Source organism: Grammomys surdaster, unplaced genomic scaffold (assembly GCF_004785775.1).
Source record: "Grammomys surdaster isolate TR1022 unplaced genomic scaffold, NIH_TR_1.0 191, whole genome shotgun sequence".
NCBI lineage: Eukaryota > Metazoa > Chordata > Mammalia > Rodentia > Muridae > Grammomys > Grammomys surdaster.
The window spans coordinates 1946419-1966513 of NW_021604636.1; the positions used below are offsets into that span (position 1 = coordinate 1946419).

The following is a 20095-nucleotide window of genomic DNA, read 5'->3' on the forward strand; positions in this document are numbered from 1 at the left end:
GAGAGAGAGAGAGAGAGAGAGAGAGAGAGAGAGAGAGATATTAAGCCAGGTAGTGATGGCACATGTCTTTGATCACAGTGCTCTGAAGGCTGAGGCAGGCAGATCAGATATTGGTAAGCTCCAGGTCAAACTTGTCTACAGAGTGAGTTCCAGGACAACCAGGGATATACAGAGAAACACTGTCTCTGACAAAAAGAAAAGAAGAAAAAGAAACAGTGGTTTAAATGAAAGTATTTTCTTCCTTCCTCATCTGTTCTTACCATGTATGAAAATCCAATAGAATGTTGTATTTCCCTAGGAATGGAATGTAGTAGGGCTTGTACACAGCATATCTGGGGTGTCAGATTTTAGTTCCAGCATGTACAGGCCTCAATTGCCCCTCTGTAAAATGGGCATAAATTAGTAACTATTATAATGGGTAGTTGTGAAGGTTCAATGAACTAATCCCACAGTGTTCTGGGCAATGCATTGTACATAACTGTGTAAAATTATTTCTCTAAGGAGATGTGACATTTCTTTATCATTCTTCTTGTCTGCTTCACAACAGAGTTCTACTGCTTCTGTGGCTTGCCGTTTTTCCAGGATTCTTGGAAACTTCCCTGGGGGGAAAGGCTGAGAAGAGGTCATGGGAAATCAGTCATGAGCAGCAACTGTTGTTACATCCCATCATATGTCATACCACTTCCTCTAAGAAGTGATTAAAAACTATCTGGACCATTATAACATGTCACTAAGGGATGTGTCTGCTTTAAAAAAAAGATATAAAAGTAATTACACAAAGGAGATTCTAACCCAGATGGAGAAACTCTGATGTGATCAGACCACATGGCTAAAGTATTTTATAAAGGTCAAGTAATGTTTCATTTAATGCCAACTTGAAGAATTCTTGTTTTATAAAGGGACCATCAGTGATACATCCTGATAAACAATATTAAGTTGAAAATCTTTTCCATATGCTTAACTTGGGGGGACTTTGCCTATAAGAAGAATTCATGGCAATAATACAGAAGTTGAAATCCATTAGAAAAAAAATCTAACGTGTGACTGTAGCCTGTGCTGTTCAAGAAGCCTCTTTACTGATGTAGGGTGGCTGGGTCATTAAAGTTGGTATTGGGGGAAAGGCACATTATGAAAAAAAATCGAGAATTGTGAAATAAGGGATTTAGATAGAATTAGTGATAGCCTGATACCAAATGGAGGTATGAAGTTGTTTTAAAGGAACAGGATAGCAAAACTTTTGAAATACACACACACACACACACACACACTCACACACACACACACGCATGTATGTCTGTGTGTCTGTCTTTTTATATGTGTATATATAATCATGTTCATGTTCTTTAATTTCTTAGTATTTAATCATGCTACTACGTGTGGTAGTATAGGCCTTTAATCCCAGAGCTTGGGAAGCAGAGGCAGGTGAATCTCTGAGTTTTAGACTAGCCTGGGAGCACATAGGGAGGGACCCATGGCTCCAGCTGTATATGTTGGGGAGGATGGCCTTGTCGAGCATAGGTGGGAGAGGAGATCCTTGGTCCCATGAAGGCTGGACACTGAGTGTGGGGGAATTTGAGAGTGGGGAGGTGGGAGTTGGGGGGTAGGTGGGGGTACATCCTCATAGAAATAGGAGGAAGGGGGTGGGACGGGGGTTCTGGGGCGGGGGGGGATGAGGTAAGGGGATAACATCTAAAATGTAAATAAAATATCCAATAAAAAAAGAATGTTAAAAAAAAAGAGATACATGCCTATTAAAACCCTTTGCCATAAAAAAAAAAAAAAAGACTAACCTGGTCTACAAAGAGAGTTTCAGTGTAGCCAGGGCTACACAGAGAAAACTTGTTTCAAAAGAAATCTAATAATAATAACAATAACAAGCAATGATGATAATAATAGTTATATGATTGCACGACAAAAATGTGGTTTGGCTTTTACATCAAACAGCAAACTGTAAGAATAATAATGAACAAATGCGTCTATAAAATTCATTGTATGATATTAATTTGTAGAGATGTGGTGAGGTTTTTTGACGAGATAAGTTCATAGCTTCATAAAACCAACCACATCTTGGCTTGGAAATAACAGATGCAGGAAAAATTATCATCTGTGGAAATCAAAACCCACATTCCTGATTGTACCCGTGTGCCTTCTCTTTCTGTGCTCTCAGCTGCAGCTTTAATGGGCCTCACCTCTGGTAGTAGCTGCCCCACAGGAGATGTGAGCGCAGAGGGACCTCCAACCAGGGAGACCACGCCGTTGCAATCCACCGCACTGTGCATCTTTCCGTTCATGGGTAGAGTAGGTATCCCTCGGGAGGCACGGCTGGCCTGACTGACGTTGCTGGGACGCCTTTCTCCATGTCTGTGTGGTACAAATAGAGAGTCTCTTCTGCTGTCGTTGTCCTCAAACGTGCTGTGTTCATCATCTGCAAAGTCATTTTCAGAACCAATATCCTTCACTCGACCTTTGAAGCTGAAAAGGCTTGCTCTACTGTTGCGTCTTGGAGAAAAAAGGGAGCCTCGGATGCTCAATAGAGACTAGAAATAACCAAAAGGAACAAACAGATAAAGGGAATTAAGAACTTGCATCCAGAAGAAAACGGTTTGACCCCCTGGTTCATACCCGCTGGCTACCTCAGGATAAATCACTGGGTGGGAATTGAAGGCTCCCTTCCTGCACTAGGTAGGTACTCAGCACTTTGGTTTACTTTCCTACACTCTTCCTTCATTTTCCTCCTGTTCTGTCATTTTCTTTGCCTAAGCATAGTTAAAAAGCACTCCCACAATGCTGTCTAGTCTTATTACTGATGCTTGGAGCACCAGTACTTGCTAGACCATTCTCATAGAATTGAATTTCACCTAACGATTCAACGGAAAGTAATTAAACACACACCTACATTTAGGCCTTTTGAAGCTCAAAATAGATGCAGTAAGAGCTCACAAGTGACCACACCCTGAGGCAGAGCTTCCCCAGAGAAAAATCAAAGCTGGCTCACTGGAAGACCTGCATAATTATAGTACAGAAGCAGCTTCTCTCCCTCCCTTTGCATATTTTATAATGGCCTTCATGAATAAATTAAACAAATCAAGCTGAAATAACTGTATGATTCATTTCCTGATTTCCACTCTTCTGTCTCAAGAAATCTGAACAACACGGTATTAGCAAAAACCTGTTTTCAAATAAGAATCTGATCACCGTCACTTAGCATTTTTTAATGATAGCCTGTTTCCTTACCCTGCTTGGCCATCACACACCAACAGGGATAACTTACCTCTTCTACGCCATCAGTCTGTGTTTCTAACCTCTGCTACACATGTGGTCACTTGACTACTAGCCATCTCTTTGTGATTCATAAGACCTTGTACCTTAGGAAAGGCTCCTCAATTCTTGAATCATTTAATTTCTAAGGCACTAATTCAATCCCCGACTCTAGAAGCAGGTCAACTCATGTCTAGCCAACTAGAACACTCCATCCCTGTAATGCATGGAATGGTTTACAGAGGGATCTGAGCTGTTGCTTGGCCCACTGAGAATCAACACTTCCTTTTTCAATTATTGTGAAACAGAGGTGCGTTTTCAGCTCTCGTTGTTGAGATTACTGGGTCTAAGAGTGACAGTGGGTATCATGCTAGACACATAAGAGAACCTTGGATGATATATGAATAAAGACATGGTTAGGCCTGTTCCCTACATACAACTTGCTGTCTTAGTCACTGTTCTTTGCTGTGAAAAGACATCATCACCTTATTAAAGAAATTTAGTTGGTTTCTTGCTTGCAGTTTTAGAGACTTAGTCCATTTTTCTCACGGTAGAGAAGAACATGGCAGCAAGCCAGCAGATACTGGAGAAGTAGCTGAGAACTACATCCCAATTCATAGACAGAGAGAGCTTTGGTCTAGTGTTCACTTTTGAAACCTCAAAGCCCAACCCCAGTGACAGATTTCTTCCAACAAGGCCACATCTTCTCCAATAAAGTCACACCTTCTAATCCTTACAATCGTTTCAAACAGTGGCACTCCCTTGTGCCTATGCTCTCAAACATACGAGCCTACGGGGCTGTTTTTATCAAAAGCACCACATTCCACTTCCTGCTGCTCATAGCCTTATAACCATATCAAAGCACAAAATGCATTTAGTCCAACTTCAAAAGTTTCAAGACTGCTTAATATCCAAGGCCCAAAATCTCTTCTTAGACTCAAGGCAACCATAACTCCTTATATAAATCAAACACCATATCTGCCTAAAACTATGCATAGACATTATTTATATAATCCAATAGTTCTGTTTTATGTAAGCCATTCTGTATTGTATGTCTATAATTATTAATAGAAATAATACAAATTCCACAATTTAATATGGTGAGTTTGATCTTTTTCCTCTTTGAATGATTTAAGGCCAAATAAAATTTTGTGCCTACGATATTCTTATACTCTTTGAGTACTAAGTATTCTTCCAATTTTCCTTTCATATAATCATCTTTTCTTTAATGATATTTGTAATATTTATATCACATCTGTAGGTGTCAAATACTTTTTTGTGCTATGTGTCCATTCATTATTCACAAAGCAAATAACATTTAAGAAGACAGACATCCCTCTATTGAAGTTATTTCTTCTCATCCCTACTCTTAACCCATCTGTCTTAGTTACTTTTCTATTGCTGTGATAAGATACCATTACCAAAGCAACTTACAGAAGGAAAAAAATCTATGATGGTTCCAGAGACTTAGAGTTCCGGATGACAGAGTGGAGGTAAGAAGTGGCAGACAGCAGAGCTCACATCTGCAACTACAAACTGGAAGCAGAGAGTACACTGTGGATAGATGAGTGCTTTTGAAACCTCAGTACCCACCTGACATGACATACCTCTTCTAACAAGGCCATACCTTATAATCCTTCCCAAATAGTTCTACCAAGGGGGAAAGGACAAAGTATTCAAACATAGTAGTTTATAGGGTCTGTTTTTATTCAAGCCACCACAGAAATTCTACCTATCATAATTAATAACCTATTGTTTATATTAGCTCAAAAAGAAAAGGACAAAAAGGTTTAAAGGAAATACATTAAAATTGATGTATATGTAAAACTTTTAGTATAGTTTACATGTTAAAGTACATCATAGATAGAGGGAGGTCATCTCAATAAAACTGATTGAAAGTTGTATTAACAGACTTTATGAACAACAACTAGCTACACTGCAAATAATCAAACCATGTCTTTCTCCATAGCCAGGTCAGGTTGCTTCCTTGCGTGTGTGGCCAGATGCCTACAGTCAATAATCTCAACAACCTCAGTAGTAAAGGTACCGCCCTTTCCCAATATCTGGAAAAGAGAAATGTGTTCTCCATGGGCCAAACAGAATGCTATGCCTCTTTCTGAGCCATTACTTATACCACAGACGTGCTTACGATTATTTCCTAAATTAATGGTGTGATGGTGATGAAAGACAGCCCAGAAGACACATCCTTCCCACAGGTGAATCTCCAGAACTATAACTGCTAATTTATCACAGGTGACCTGGTTCTTAGAAAAGTTTCAAAAGAAAATATCCAGATTACCTTGAGGCTTGATTAGAGATGCGCTCTTGACTTTCTTCCCTTTTCTCTCCCACACTTACAAGTCAGAGATGTCTAAGAAATAGTTCACATTTCCACCTACTCTGCTTTGAAAATTATAATCTTGCAGGAAAAACCTTAAATATTATTTAGTATGAAAGCAGAAGTGGTTATCAACAAAATATCCTCTTCATTATATCATTAGAAAGCATGGTTTCTTAATAGTTTGTGATCCTTGACCTTTGAAAATATCTCATAAAAGCTAAGAGGCTACTACCACTATACCCAGGTAAAATCTCTATATTTGGTTTGACATTTTCATTATTACTTCCGGAACTTTCACAGTGGGGTTATTGAAACATCTGGGTGCTATCTCTCTGTCTTCCTCCATCTCTCATCTCCAATCTTGTCCCATCTCTGTCAGAACAAGCATAAAGTTGTATTAGGAGATTTTTGAGTGCTTGTGGGAAAACTAAGACAAAAGTCTTGTGACATCAGTTTCCTCAAAATCAAAAAATTGTTCTTGGACTATGCTTTTGTTTCACTCCCATGTGTAGTGGATAGAGGTAACTTTATTTCAGATTACTCATTACAACTGGTGATTACTATGTGTTTAGTTGCCTCTATAGAAAATCATGTTTCTTGTGGAGCTTGTCCATCACATGTGGCTTGCTCTTGTGATTGGTCGCTTTACTCATGTGAGTTCTCTAAACCCTTAGAGTATAAATTGTCTGATGCTTTGAATAAACTTGGCTATCGCATGATGCTTTAGTCTGCCTCATTTATCTGCTCCATTCTCCCAGGTCCCACCACCTCTAGAGCAGTAAACACCACTCCATCTTCTTTGCAATCTAGTGACTATTTTTTTTTAAAAACCGGGCAAATATATTTAAAGTAGTACATTGTATTTATACAAATTGCTTAAGAGACAAATATGAAATTTGATGAAACACTAAAGGTCATTTATGGCTGTAATCAATCTCTCACAATGTCCAACCATCTGGGAAATAGGCACAAGGAGAGGTGTACAGATACTACAAAGGAAATGCTGTATCTGTGAGGAAATACAGAAATAACAGGGATAGCCACAGCATTTCCAAGCATAGTGCACAGACTAAATTGATCCCCTTGGATTTGGGATGATGTAAATTGAAAAAAATATCTGTCAAATTTAGGCAAACCTAGTTTATAATTTATACAAAGTTAGGTTCATGGGTAGGCAAAATAATCTTCCTTCTTCTCTCCTTCTTGCCCTTTATCTCTTCTTAACTCCCTCCCTCCATTTCCTTCTTCTCTCCTTTCTTTTGTCTTCTCAAAATAATCATGATTTTAGGAAGAGAATCCACCATTTAAGGGACTCACATTTCCCATTTACGATTTATACAAATAGAACCATAAGAGTTGTGTTGACAAAATTAAAAAAAATGTTGTTCTTCTTTGGTAAAAAAAAATCTTATTCAATTTGAGATCATTTATCTGAACTCACAATATTATTTGGCTGTGGAATGGGTCAGCTGATCTACCAAAATGTGCATGTTAACTACTAGGTCATGTGATACTCTTTATCTGATGAGCTGTGAAGAGAAATAAAAAACATCCTAGATGTGTGTATATTTTAAAGGGAATCAAATTATACATTTCAACATCAGCTTTAAAAGATGCTTTTCAGGATGCCCATAAAAGAAGAAAGTCCATGAGTTTCAGTGTCAGATTAAGAATCACCAGATATTGAGCCAGATCTATAGTGAAAGTAATACTCTGCTGTCCAGTTGTCAGCATTGCTTATGAGCAGGAGTGAAATGAATACCTATGATGTAACCATCCACATGGTAAATATGGAGCATACTGGCGCCCCTTTCAGAGAAGACTGACAAGTATACCTTCAGGAGAAATCTACAGTTCCTGAAAGCTCTAAATCTTGTGCAAAGCTTGGCTGGCAGTGGTTCCTCTTACAGGCCAGCATTGTAGAAGAAGGCCAATTTGTTGATCCTCATATTTCAGAGGACTATAGCTGGGCACATCTCATCAAGGGGCATATTGTTTGAGAGTGGCAGCATCCTGTCACACTGTTTGGGCAGGAGATAGTCACAAGAGTCACTCATGAAGAGCTGGAGGTTTAGACACTAACTTGAGGAAAAGTTTAAGCCACAGAGAAGATGGGCTGTGGAGAGTGTGGTAGTTACTGTCTTGTTCTCTGTGGTAAGGAAAAACACCTCCCTTCTCTGGGTTACTTTATAGCAGTTTTTCTCAAGTTTACTGGTGCTGTGGCCCTTTAATATAGTTCCTCATGCTGTAGTGACCCCAAACCCTAAAATTATATTCATTGATACTTCATAATTGTAATTTGTCTACTGTTGTAAATCATAATGTAAATGTCTATGTTTTCTGGTGGTCTTAGGCAACCTGTGAAAGGGTCTTTCAACCAAAGAGATTGTGATCCAAAGTTGGAAAACCACTGAGCTAACAGCACTTGCTGTGCAATTATAAGCACCAGAGTTTGGCTCCAGCATCTATACAACAGGTTGAGAACTGCTGCTTTAGAGGCTAAGACTTCTCAGCTTATGGTCAGTAGGTGAGTAGATAGCTTACCTTCTTTGGTAGCTGCCTCATGCCATGGAGGATTAGCTGTTGAGTGGGGCAAAAAGCTCTGAGCCCAAGTCCAGTAGGTGATTTGGTTCTGAAGCTTCTTGCCTACTGAGGATGGTTTAGCACTAAGCAGATATTTAAAATACTGAGATGGGTGGTAGAGTGCCTGGCTCCCTGGGTTCTCTCCTCACCTGCAGAACTGCTATAGAAGAGCTATGCTTTCTTTGCCTACCTTTCAAAGCACTTGAGGGACATAGCTTGAGTTGGTCATTTGTAGTCTTTAGGTGCACAGACTCTAGAGTTGGTGGAGTCACAGATGATGATGATATCATTTCTGAAATCTTGCTTCTTTCTTTTTCCCTTTCCTTACTCTAACTTCATTTTTATTCTTATTAATTTCACTTTTAATCTTTTAACTTCATACTTTATACTATGATGCTTCTATCATTTTTTTTTTCTCTCTCTCTTTTTCTATTTTTAAAAAGTCATTTCTACAATTAGTACTTCTACACCTGGTTTATTCCCATTTTATTTGCTTCTATCTAAGCAGTATTGAGAATCAAACCTCAAAAGAATGCTGTCTACGAAGAAGACCCCAAATAAAAACCACAAATCCATCCCCACAGATGCATGAATCTAAGGGTAGAAAGATAAGAGATTTGACCAGGCAAGGCAACAACACAACCTCGCCGAATTTTATTGTCATTGTTTTATTTTGGTTACAGACTCCCATATAGCCTACTGTGGCCTAAAACACTCTTTGTAATTGAGGATGACCCTTAGCTTCTGATCTGCCTGTCTCCTCCACCCAAGTTCTCTGACTATAGGCCTATGTTACCACAATTTATGCAGTCCTGGGAATGAAACCAGGGCTTCATGCATGCTATCCAAGCACTTGAGAAACTCAACTGTATTACTAGCCCCCCCCCCGCCTCAGAAGTTATTAACTTCCCAATAGCCAAATCCAAAGACAGTGAATGTCCTACATGCCAAACATGTGAGTCTTGTTTTAAAAATGATCAATGAGACCACAAAGAGGATTAGAGGAAACAGACAACTGAAATAAAGAAATCCGCTCAAAAATTTGCATATGAAATTTAGCCACTTGGATGAGACCTCAAGAGTTTGAAGTTAAACAGGTATTGTAGGAATGAAAAACACTCTAGGAATTGAACACTGCCACCACCACCACCAAACTAAACCAAACCAAACCAAACCAAACCAAACCAAACAAAAAACCGCACTCAATGGAAAACATCATTAAAAGACAAGACTCAGCCGAATAAAGAACAGGGATTGAACAAAGTAGAACATGAAGTAGGCATGACCAGAAAATAACATCTCCCAGTCATATTGGAGTCAAAATATTTACACGACAAAGTGAAGAAAGACTCTGCAGAGTTGTGGGAGGGAAGGGCTAAGATCCTTTCAAAGTTAAGCCACTCAGAGCAAAAGACTTTGCTGAAAAAATTCTAAGGGGCTGGAGAGTAGGGACTAACACATATCAAGTCACGAAACAAAATGACTGCCAAACAAGATTTCAGCATCCAGTAAAGCTGTCCTTTAAAATAGATACAACCAATGCAGAAGTGAAGATTGGGAAGGAAGTTTAACCTTGTTAAAACAGCAAATAATGAGTCAGAGAGAAATTGATATATACCATTCACTAATTACCCTAAATATAAGGGGTCTTAATGGTTCAATTAGAACATGTATACTGGCTAAAAGGACTAAGAAACAAGATTCACCTATTTGCTATCCACATAAAACTCAAGTCACTAGTAACGATATAAAGAGATGAGAGCAGAAAGATGCAAAAAATAACCTCAATTAAATGACATCTGAAAGTAAGTATGCACAGATTTGCTCATACCTGACAAAGCAGATCTGAAGCCAAATTTATTTGGAAGAGATAAAGTTGTTACATATTAATAAAAAGAAGACTACATCAAGAAGATAAAATGTTTGTAACTACTTGGTGACATATCTCTGAAATCTCCACTTGAGGTGGAGGCATTAAGTTCAGGAGTTCAAGGTCATCCTCAGCTCTACATGTGAGAGGCCAACCTGGGAAACATGAGAAGACTTTGTCTATAGAAAACCAAAAGCAGCAACAACAATGGTCGATGTTCCTGCAGTTATCATGGAGTGGCCAAGTAATTAAGTTGAGTAAATCGTGAGACTTGATACCTTAACTCTCTGCATTCAAATACAAATATTCATCTCAGTCATCTTCCCAGTGAATAGATGCTTCTCTGCTACAATTTTTGAATACATAAAGTCCTTTGATATTTTCTAAAAATGAATCAAAGATCTTAAAGTAAGACTGGAAACTCTGAAGCCACAGGAGAAGAGCAGAGTGAAAGGCTTCAGGATATGGACATAGCAACCTATTTTCTGAAAAGAAAAATAAACAGCTCAAGAAATAACAGACAGGATTGATAAGTGGGATTGCATCAAATTAAAAATCTTTGGCACTACAGAAAAATGCATCTTCCTTGGTGAAAAGAATGGAAGATTGGTGAGAACAATGAGAGACTGGTACAGAGCATACCAAGAACACAAAATCATTAAACACCAGAAGAACAAACAACGGCATCAGCAAATGGGCAATGAACTGAACAGATAGTTCTCAACATAAGAAATACAACTAGCCAATACATACACGAAGAAGAAATATTCAGTATCATTAGCCACCACAGAAACACAAGTCAAAATTACACTGAGATTCCACCTCATCTCAGCTAAAAGGATTTGTTAAAAATAAATTACAAGACACCTTCATAGGAAAACACAAATTCTAAGCGTTGGCAAGAGTAGCAGGAAAATTGAACCTTATACAATGTGGGAAAGGATATATGTCAGCCCGGCTACTCTGGAAATCAGGAAGAGGCTGCTTAAAAAACTAAAAATAGAGCTATCATAGACTCCAACTATACCATACCTGGGTATATATACTCAAAGGAATTCAAGTCAACATACCATAGAGATACTTGCATATCCTTGTTTACAATAGCACTATGCATTAATTCTGAAGCTATATGATCAGCCCAGGTATCCATCAACAACAGATAAAGAAAATGTGGTATCTCTACACAACAAAATACAGTAATTTGCCATAAATAACATGATATATCATCATGTTATAGCCACAAATCACAGATCATCATGTCAGCAGAAGAGAGCTGGACTCAAAAAATACATTTCTAGGTTCTACATATGAAAATGCATGCATATATATATACATATATATATATGCAAATATATACATAGATGAAAAATACATATGAAAGTAGGGTGGGATGTCTTTTATTTTGGAAAAGGGAAGAGACTAGAGAGAGAAGGAGTCAGAGAAGGCAAATGAAATAGGGATGTGAATAAGGATGGTCAAGGTCTGCCATGTGCTTATCTGAAAATTACCAGAACGAAACCTTCTACTTTTTGTACAATTAACAGAAACTAATGAAATAGGTCTCAAAATAGATAGTGCCCATCGGACAGGCACCCAACAAAGCACAGAGTCTCTCCTCTTCCTATCTGAAAGTTTGCTATAATAATTAAATAAGTAGTTACCTAGCTTTGTAATGAAGTGCCTTAACAACTCATATTGCAAACACCAATACAGTGTGTTGTCATTATTCTTGGTACTACAGGAGTACTGTAGTTTCACTCCTGGTGAACTTGTCCTCCAAGGAACTGTGTATTTCTGGGAAATTCTCATGGTAATTTTAAATAACCAAGGGACCTAAATAGTGAGATTTCAACAGCTTGGCTGGGTACATAAGCTAGAGGCATGCAGAAAACATTTTCTTGCAATATGCAAATCAGTGCATTCTTTGAATTTCCCATCCTCCTTTAAGACGAGGCACAGAAAATCAACTGCAATCAAACATCACTGCTAGTTAGTGACATGGATCTTTCTAGGCGCCTGTCTACCTGTGATTTTGGCTATACTTTAGAAAAGATTTTGTCTCAGCTTCCTTTGAAACAATGAATAATTCACTCTTAATGAGAGCTTTCACATGGATGGGAACACTGTACAGATGGCTCAGAAGCATCCCCGGTCCACTTCTGGGCACCAGCCACTCAGAAAACCTACAGCTCACTGGGTCCAGGCACAGTAGCTAAGAAGGGATGGGGACCATCTGTGATCATTCCCCATGTGGAACACTGCCCAGAGTCTCAAGTCTTTAACAAAACCACAAAACCACAAACCTCCTCAAGCTCAGTGTGCTATGAAATGCCTTCCTGTGCTTTCAAAAAAAAACAGTTATAAAACTTGCAGGACGTCTGAGATGGCAACCCAACCCTTGATTCTCACTACCATGGTTGAAAGCGTCATGAAGTTCATTCTAGAAGGCAGCTTCAGCCCCATTTTTAAAAGCACAGCCTTTGAAAGAAACCCTGTTGTGGAAATGAACTCTATTCAATCCATTTCATCTATCTTTGTTTCATTTGTTTGTTTTACCTGGTGTGGAGAGGAAAACCTCTTCTCGTAGGTCAGTCTACTTCCTTCTAGGGAAAACCGGAAGCCTTTCTTTCGTATGCTGTCTTCAGAGGCAGATTTCCGCACCGCGTCTTCCTTCTCTTCCTCTCCAGCCTGCTCTTTCTGTTTCTTTTTCTTTCTTCTGTTTTTCAGCTCCTTTTCACTCTTGGAACTTAACTTTGACGCTACTGAAGAACTCTCCGAGAAAACGCCTATCCCACCTGCTCCACTGAAGTCTCTGGATTCTGCAGAAGCCGCTGCAGCTGCTGCCTAGAAGGCACAACGTAAGCACAGGTTGTATACAGCTTTCAACGCCATACATTTACTGCTTCGTTTGTCTAGAATAAAATGAATGTGACCTTGAAATACAATTTCATATAATGTCCCATACTTTGGAAAACGGGACGTTTTCATTAACCGAAGAATAAAAATCAACACGGAAGTACACACATATAAGTGATAAAAATCTAATTCTGACTTGATGTGGCACTCTATCTACTAACATGAACATAAAAAAACGTAACATTTCCCATGTGATCAAAACAGGATTTAAAGAGGAATTTAAGAATTAAAGTTTGCTATTTAATCTCAAAGGCATTTGCTCTTCGTCACATTCGAAATGACCACCAAAGCGAGTTATCAAATTAAACTCCGTCGTGTATTTATCGATTAAACCTCTTATTCTTTTACCTTAATTATTTAATTAGAAAATGTGCAAGGATGTCACAGACTATATATTAGGGTATCCCAGGATGTCGGTATGACTCTGTCAATGATAAGTATATGGCTTTAAAAGAAATACAGTGTTCAATATTGTTGTTATTACCCCAGTCTATTTTGGCCTTTATTATAGATTGAATGATAGTGGCATGCATTCAACAGACAATAAGAGGCAAAAGTCAGGTCACTGAGTTAGCATATGTCATTAGGTCAAACATATATATTTAGAAAAATAATTGCCTTATTTTGAAGACTCATTGAGTCTATGTTAAGAGTTTCCAGTGCAAGAAGCTGGGAATGTTAGTGTTGTCATGATTTCATGTTAGATAGGGTCTTGTATTTCCCAAATCTGTGAAATCATTGCAGTATGACTTGCATTTTCTGACATTCATTACCTCTAGTAATTCTGTATTGAAGAAGCCACTCTAACTGAATTCCTGTTTGCTGCAGTATTAAGGAATTGCTTCAATTGACAGCATATTGCTCTGCCTACTTTATAAGCTTCAGTGAATGAGGGTACTGAGAGTCAACTTCTTAAGATGTCACAAAGAAGAAAGTGTCAAGAAAGCAATTGTAACTGATTGCCCGTGGTGTATATCATAATCACCAAATCAATGAACATTTTGCTTACAACCAAACAGATCCCTGACAGCATACACCTTTGTCTTTCCAATGTCAACCACAACTGTCAGGTCACAGAATGGAAATCAACATAACGGTTTCTATGCCAGTCAACTCTACCTGGGCTTCTTCCTGCTGCTTCTTAAGTTGCTCCAGCATCTGCTGAAACTCTGCCTCCTTCTGCTCTGCCTCTTCCAGTGTGGCCTGGTTCTGTTCTTCATAGGCCATGGCCACCACAGCCAGGATCAAGTTTATCAGGTAGAATGAGCCCAAGAAAATCACGAGCACAAAAAATATCATGTAGGTTTTCCCAGCTGCACGCAGAGTCTGTGAAAAACGGAAGGAACATGTTTATAAATTTCACATCGGCTGTTAAAAGCTCCTTCTCTAAAATAATAAAAGATTCCTCAGCAGGTCCCTTGGTCACAAAAATCTCATGCTTCCTAGAAGAATCGTTATGTCAGTTCTTACCAGCTGATAAAGGTTCTCCCAGAAGTCTTGAGTCATGAGACGAAATAAGGACAAGAAGGCCCAGCTGAAGGTGTCAAAACTTGTATAGCCATAGTTGGGGTTTCTCCCAGCCTTCACACAGATGTATCCTTCTGGACACTGGCTGTAATTACATTAGAGAGGAGAGAGGAACTCAGCATCTGTGGATTTGTTGGTCTTATTTTTTTCCTTTTTTCTTTTTTCTTTTTCATTTTACTTGATGTGAATTATTTTGTATAGCCTCTACAGAAATCCTACATCTTCTGACTTACTTAGCATGGCTTATTTAGGTGGCTTTTCCTGTGCAGTAATCAAATTTACCAAGTCTTGTTGATTCCTCTAGTCCCTAATTGTAATATCATGTTTATCATCCATTCCTATACATCATAATTATATCTTGAACAATTTCTTTTGGGACAATGAACATAATCAGATAAGTAAATCCATAGAAATGTAATTGATTTTCACTGATGACGTCTTGAGATATAAGCTGTGTGTGTGTGTGTGTGTGTGTGTGTGTGTGTGTGTGTGTGTGAACTAGGACAGAAAGAAGAAAATGTGGTAACCAGGAGTGGGCATCCTGAAAAGAGAGTGACACCGAGCAGTGTGGTTCCCATAGAATCACCTTACTTGCTGATTAAGCAGAGCTTAATGTACTGTGACTCACATTTCTGGGCTGAGTGAACTGGGGTTAATTTCCTGACCTGGCTAGCCCTCAGGAACCTCGCAGGCCAGAAGGGACTAATAAAAGGACCGGTCTCAAAACAAAAACAACAAGAAGAAGAAAAATCTACCAACATGCAAACACTCAATATGACACTGTGTGGAAAGCGTGTAGTACTGTGCAGGTAGTTAGGGGATTAAAATGCTTGCCTTATGTATCACAGATCTAACCATAAAGTCTGCTGTCTTTTATTGTAGGAGCCAAGTGTAAACCATATCATTACTGAGGCTCTTGGTAAAGGTATTAGCTGCATTGTGTAGAATATTATCACAGAAAACATGTTAGATTTTTGCCTATTTGTCCCTCTAATATTTGACCAAGTAGGGAAAGATTAATATTTCCCTGAACTTTACCAGGCTTTGTTTTTATGTGTAATGTTTCTTAATTACAAACATTGCCATGATGTTTGTTAGCATATTATTTAGTATTTAGTTATGTTAGCATAACTAAATATTCTCTATGGTAGCCATATATTCACTAATGTATTTGATCAATAGAGTTATTACAGTGACAGTATGTAATTGGGAAACACAGACGGCAAGCCGAGTGACAAAATGTGGTAGAGTGAGAATTTGAAAGTATGAGGAGACTCCAGTCTATTTTAGGTACTTTGCTTTGCTGAAACATGGTAGGCAGATTGTCACGGTGTGTCTCAAGGTGACATGATCTTCATGGATTTTATGTTTTTGTTAAGCCATGGGGATCGGATTAGCTTAAATCACTAATCATACATTCTTGTCTGTGATTATGAATTCTAATGCGTCGGCTCTGAGTGTCTATTCTCCATTGTGCTCATTTGGAAGATTAGATGTGACCTAGTACAGAACAATAATTGCTGCTTCTCTGTGTGAGAAGCGGGTGAGAATCCACACTTATCCAGGCTATTTTGTGAGTCAGCTTGAAGGAGAAGTTATGGAGGACTTTGAATGAGGACTGAGCAAGGGGCCAGTTGTGTGGGATGTGGCAGATGACTGAGGTTGACTGAGTGTCAAGCAGAAGCACAACCTACCCAGCATCTGAGCTGTTCCCACAAAGCAGAGCATCATTTTGTCCTTCCAAAAAATAAAAGTGACCTATGTAAAGAGCAAAGGATACTCATTAAAATCCCTTTCATTTGATCATTATATTCAGGTAAGCATGCTCATAAATGTGTCAGTTGTAATACAAGTAGACAAAATGATTGAAAGTCATGGCTAAATGAACATTTTTCCCCCTTAGGAACTGACTATCGAACAACTATAAAATTATATTTTGATTAAAGAAAGTGTAGAAAATTTACTTTAAAATGAAACTTTTCCAGAAGCAACAACAACAACAATAATAATAATAGCATTTTCGGATCAGCATTTATTACAAACACAGCTTCAAACTGCTTAGAGGAGGCTTCAAGAGAAAGCCATGGCATTGAGTCAGCTTGCTTGGCACAGATTGAGAGCAAAGGGAGGCTTCTCAGTGGTGCATGAATACTTTTTGCCTGGATTCAATATAGATATGGAGTCTTTTCCTGCCAATTTTTATTTCATTTCATGTGAGAAGTGGGCTTTATGCTTGCTTCCTCCTTATAATATTTGTTTGTTTGCTTGCTTACTTGCTTGCTTAAATTCTTTCTTTGAAATGAACAAAAGAAATTTTTATCTTGAAAAACTGTAAGCAGTCTAAATATATGCCACTTGTTATTCTTAAGGTATGGAATATATAATTTCAAGACATTGCAAAAATATTCTCAGGAACTAAACACACATAGACACATACACGTAAATACACACACACACACACACACTCATGCAGTCATACACTCACACACATACCCCTTAAAATTTAGTATCTTGATTCTTAAGAATATCTAAGCCCTGTGTTCCATATATGAATAGATTATGTAGGAAAATCTAGGTCATAATTTTACAAACTATTTTTAGACCTTTACATGAAACTGTAAAAGTCAAGATTGTTATGAATTTAAAAGCAAGTCTACTAACACACTAGCAAAACCACAGGTGACTGGTGTACAGGCCATATATTTAGATGTTCATTTTACCTCTTCTTAAGAAGCATTTTAGAAACACAAAAACAGAAAAAAAATGCGCAAACGATACTGATGATTTGGTTGTCTGAAAAATTAGAGGTGTTGAGGCCCCCAAACAAGCAATAAGATGAAAAATAATCTGGAAAGTAAACCTGCCAAAATAAAAGACAATTGCTCATAAAGAGTCCATATGGCTTCTTTCAAAATGCTACCACCTGGTAAAACAAGGAGTAAAAATGCCAATAGATAAATTCGTGTGGTGGAGAATGCATAATGTACCATTGATGCTTGAAAATGTATTTTAAAGTTCTCTATATTAGCAATTAAGGAATACAGAGAAGGACACTAATTTTGTTTTCCTTTACCAAAAGATTTTGAAATATGATAAATATCTATATTCCTCACATTTCAGTGAGTTGAGTGTGGCTGAGGGGGAAGCCACGAAGGGGTGTGTCCTCTTAGGAGAGCATTGGACACTGTGTCTCTACAGTCTTAGCCACGATCACCCTCTCCCACTGAAGCTCTATAAATAGAAACCCATCTGTAGCCATACAGAAGTAGAGGAAAGATTTATGGGCAAAAAGCTCTTCATCGGTGATTATATTGTTAGTAAGTAGAAAACCTCAAAATTATTGGGGCTGTTAGATTTTCTCATTTTTTTTTCTAATGAATCTTTTCAGGTAAAGCCTTCATAATATTGGAAACATTGTAAATGTAGCATCAAGTGAGCTATGATAAAAAAATCTCATATTTTTCTAACAAAACAAAACCGTGCAGAACATGAAGTAAACAACCCCAAGGAGTACAGGTGATCAAGAAACAGTGGTATTTGGTTAATCTAGTGGTACATGGAGACGTAGTGCAGGTCATCAAAGGACAGAGATGCTAGCTTCAATAAGCAGAAACATAATGTAGCATTAACATATTCTTATAAATGCCTCAAATAAAATCAAATGATAATGATAACTCCAATACCAAGATTCATATGAAGGAATAAACATTATCTTATCAATAAGTACATGGATAAATTGTATTTGCCTACTTTTCTGACCAGTATACAAGTTTGTATTCACCTTGGAAAGAAAATGTTTTCTCTATCCAGATGGATCATATGGACTGAGTCAACCAAAAAGGTTCAAACTATTTTGTCATAATGAATCTCAGGCTATCCTTGGATTCATTATGTAACTGTCATTTCATCATATGTATTCCAGGCTAGCCTTGGATACATTAGTACCTGAGGAGTACCTTGAACTTCTGGCCTTTCAATTATCTGTTTGTTTGTTTGTTTGTTTGTTTTGTATACAGTGTTCTGCTTGCATGTATGCCTGCAGGCCAGAAGAAGGCATCAGATTTGACTATAGATGGTTATGAGCCAAGGCCTCCACAATAAATACTTTTAATCTACAGGACGATGTGGGACAACTTTCAACTCTGGTTTAGAAATAATAGATATGGCTACTTTCATGACATTATTTGTTATTCTTTGTACATGTATGAAGTTATAGTAAATTATCCTAAGACATTTTGTTGTACCACATACTATTTGTTAATATTTTAAGAACCAAACCACTTAACGGCTACAAGAGTATATCTTACTTTTATCTTCAATATATTCATCCCAGTTAAACATGTTCATCGTCCTATTGAAGGCAGTGCCATTCCAATCCAATGAGTTATTAAAGAAGGAAGTGATATTGATTTCAAAGGTAGAGTTGTCTGGGGGCCACTGCAAGCATTTATTCCTCAGGTTGCCCATGAAGAGCTGCAGCCCGATTAGAGCAAAGACACTCAGACAGAACACAGTGAGGATCATGACGTCAGACAGCTTCTTCACTGACTGAATCAGGGCCCCCACGATGGTCTTCAAGCCTACAAATAAAACCAGAGAGAGGAAGTCATCACTTACAATTCAACGGAGGATTTACCAACAAAAATATCATGAGCTTGTCCTGAAAAATATAAATGTCATGCAGAATGCCAACAATATTAGTTTAATGTTTGTGGATGAATAAAAATTTCACGAAAAGCCTGCTAGCTGGTGGAAATGAATGGAAACTGAACTTACATTGGAAAACCAAATGGAAATGAACTGAGTATGTTTTCACACACACCTTAAAGCAAAAGGTATGATTGTGTTACTCATGCTTGAAGATCAACCTGATGTAAACAGTTTGCTTTTATTTGCAGATGTCTTACTCTCTAACCCCATATTGGTTTGTTATTTTTTTTTTTTTAGAAAAATCTGTATGAGTAGAGAAGTATCAAGAAACCTTGCAACCACTGAATTCCAAGGGTATAGCTTTGTCTGCACTTTGAAAACGTGAGAATGGACCAAAATAAGGAAGACATCTGCAAGCTGAGTCCCATGCAGCGCTCATGCTCTGCCTTGCTGTTCCACTTATCTCCTCTTAAAGAGATAGCCAGTTTTCGAACTAATTGATCAAATTAGCATTGGCCCGTCTGTCTCACATCTCAGCTTCTATGCGGAAAGCTTGGTGCTGTAAGATGCAAACAAGGTAGCCTGTTACTGTAAGTGCCTCATGCAAAACTTGTTAAACTCAAAGGCTGATTTAGAACAGATTGAGAAAGAGCAACCAGTCAAAAGCAAAGAATCAAACCTATCCAACCTGGAATGGGTCAGTTCCTGCTTTTGATCATTGTCTTGCACTATGCAACAAGCAATCAGGCTTTTGCCAAAAAAAAGCTGTGAGCAGTGAGCGAGTGCAGCTAAAGTCAGCCTCGGTGTTTAACCTAGCTCTCACCTGGAATGACTGATATTGTTTTCAATGCTCGGAGAACTCTGAACGTTCTCAACGCTGAGACATTGCCCAGGTCCACAAACTCTGTCACATATCTGTAATAGGGAGTCCACACACAAACACAATGACA

General features: G+C 38.2%; 1 protein-coding gene across 13 annotated transcripts in view; it reads right to left on the reverse strand.

The window, feature by feature from the left end:
* Scn2a (sodium voltage-gated channel alpha subunit 2) overlaps positions 1–20095 on the reverse strand; it is a 79071-nt gene that overhangs the window by 47428 nt on the left and 11548 nt on the right. For 2 of the 13 annotated variants that reach the window (XM_028769113.1, XM_028769104.1), the window contains exons 5-11: positions 19969–20060; positions 18803–19075; positions 16190–16253; positions 14439–14580; positions 14088–14294; positions 12609–12896; positions 2190–2537 (exon numbers count right to left, since the gene is read on the reverse strand). In XM_028769113.1, the coding sequence (XP_028624946.1) occupies positions 2190–2537; positions 12609–12896; positions 14088–14294; positions 14439–14580; positions 16190–16253; positions 18803–19075; positions 19969–20060 (1414 nt within the window). Of the gene's footprint in view, positions 1–2138; positions 2538–12608; positions 12897–14087; positions 14295–14438; positions 14581–16189; positions 16254–18802; positions 19076–19968; positions 20061–20095 lie in introns of those variants that run through there. The other 11 variants (XM_028769106.1, XM_028769107.1, XM_028769108.1 and 8 more) reach the window with 9 other exon arrangements.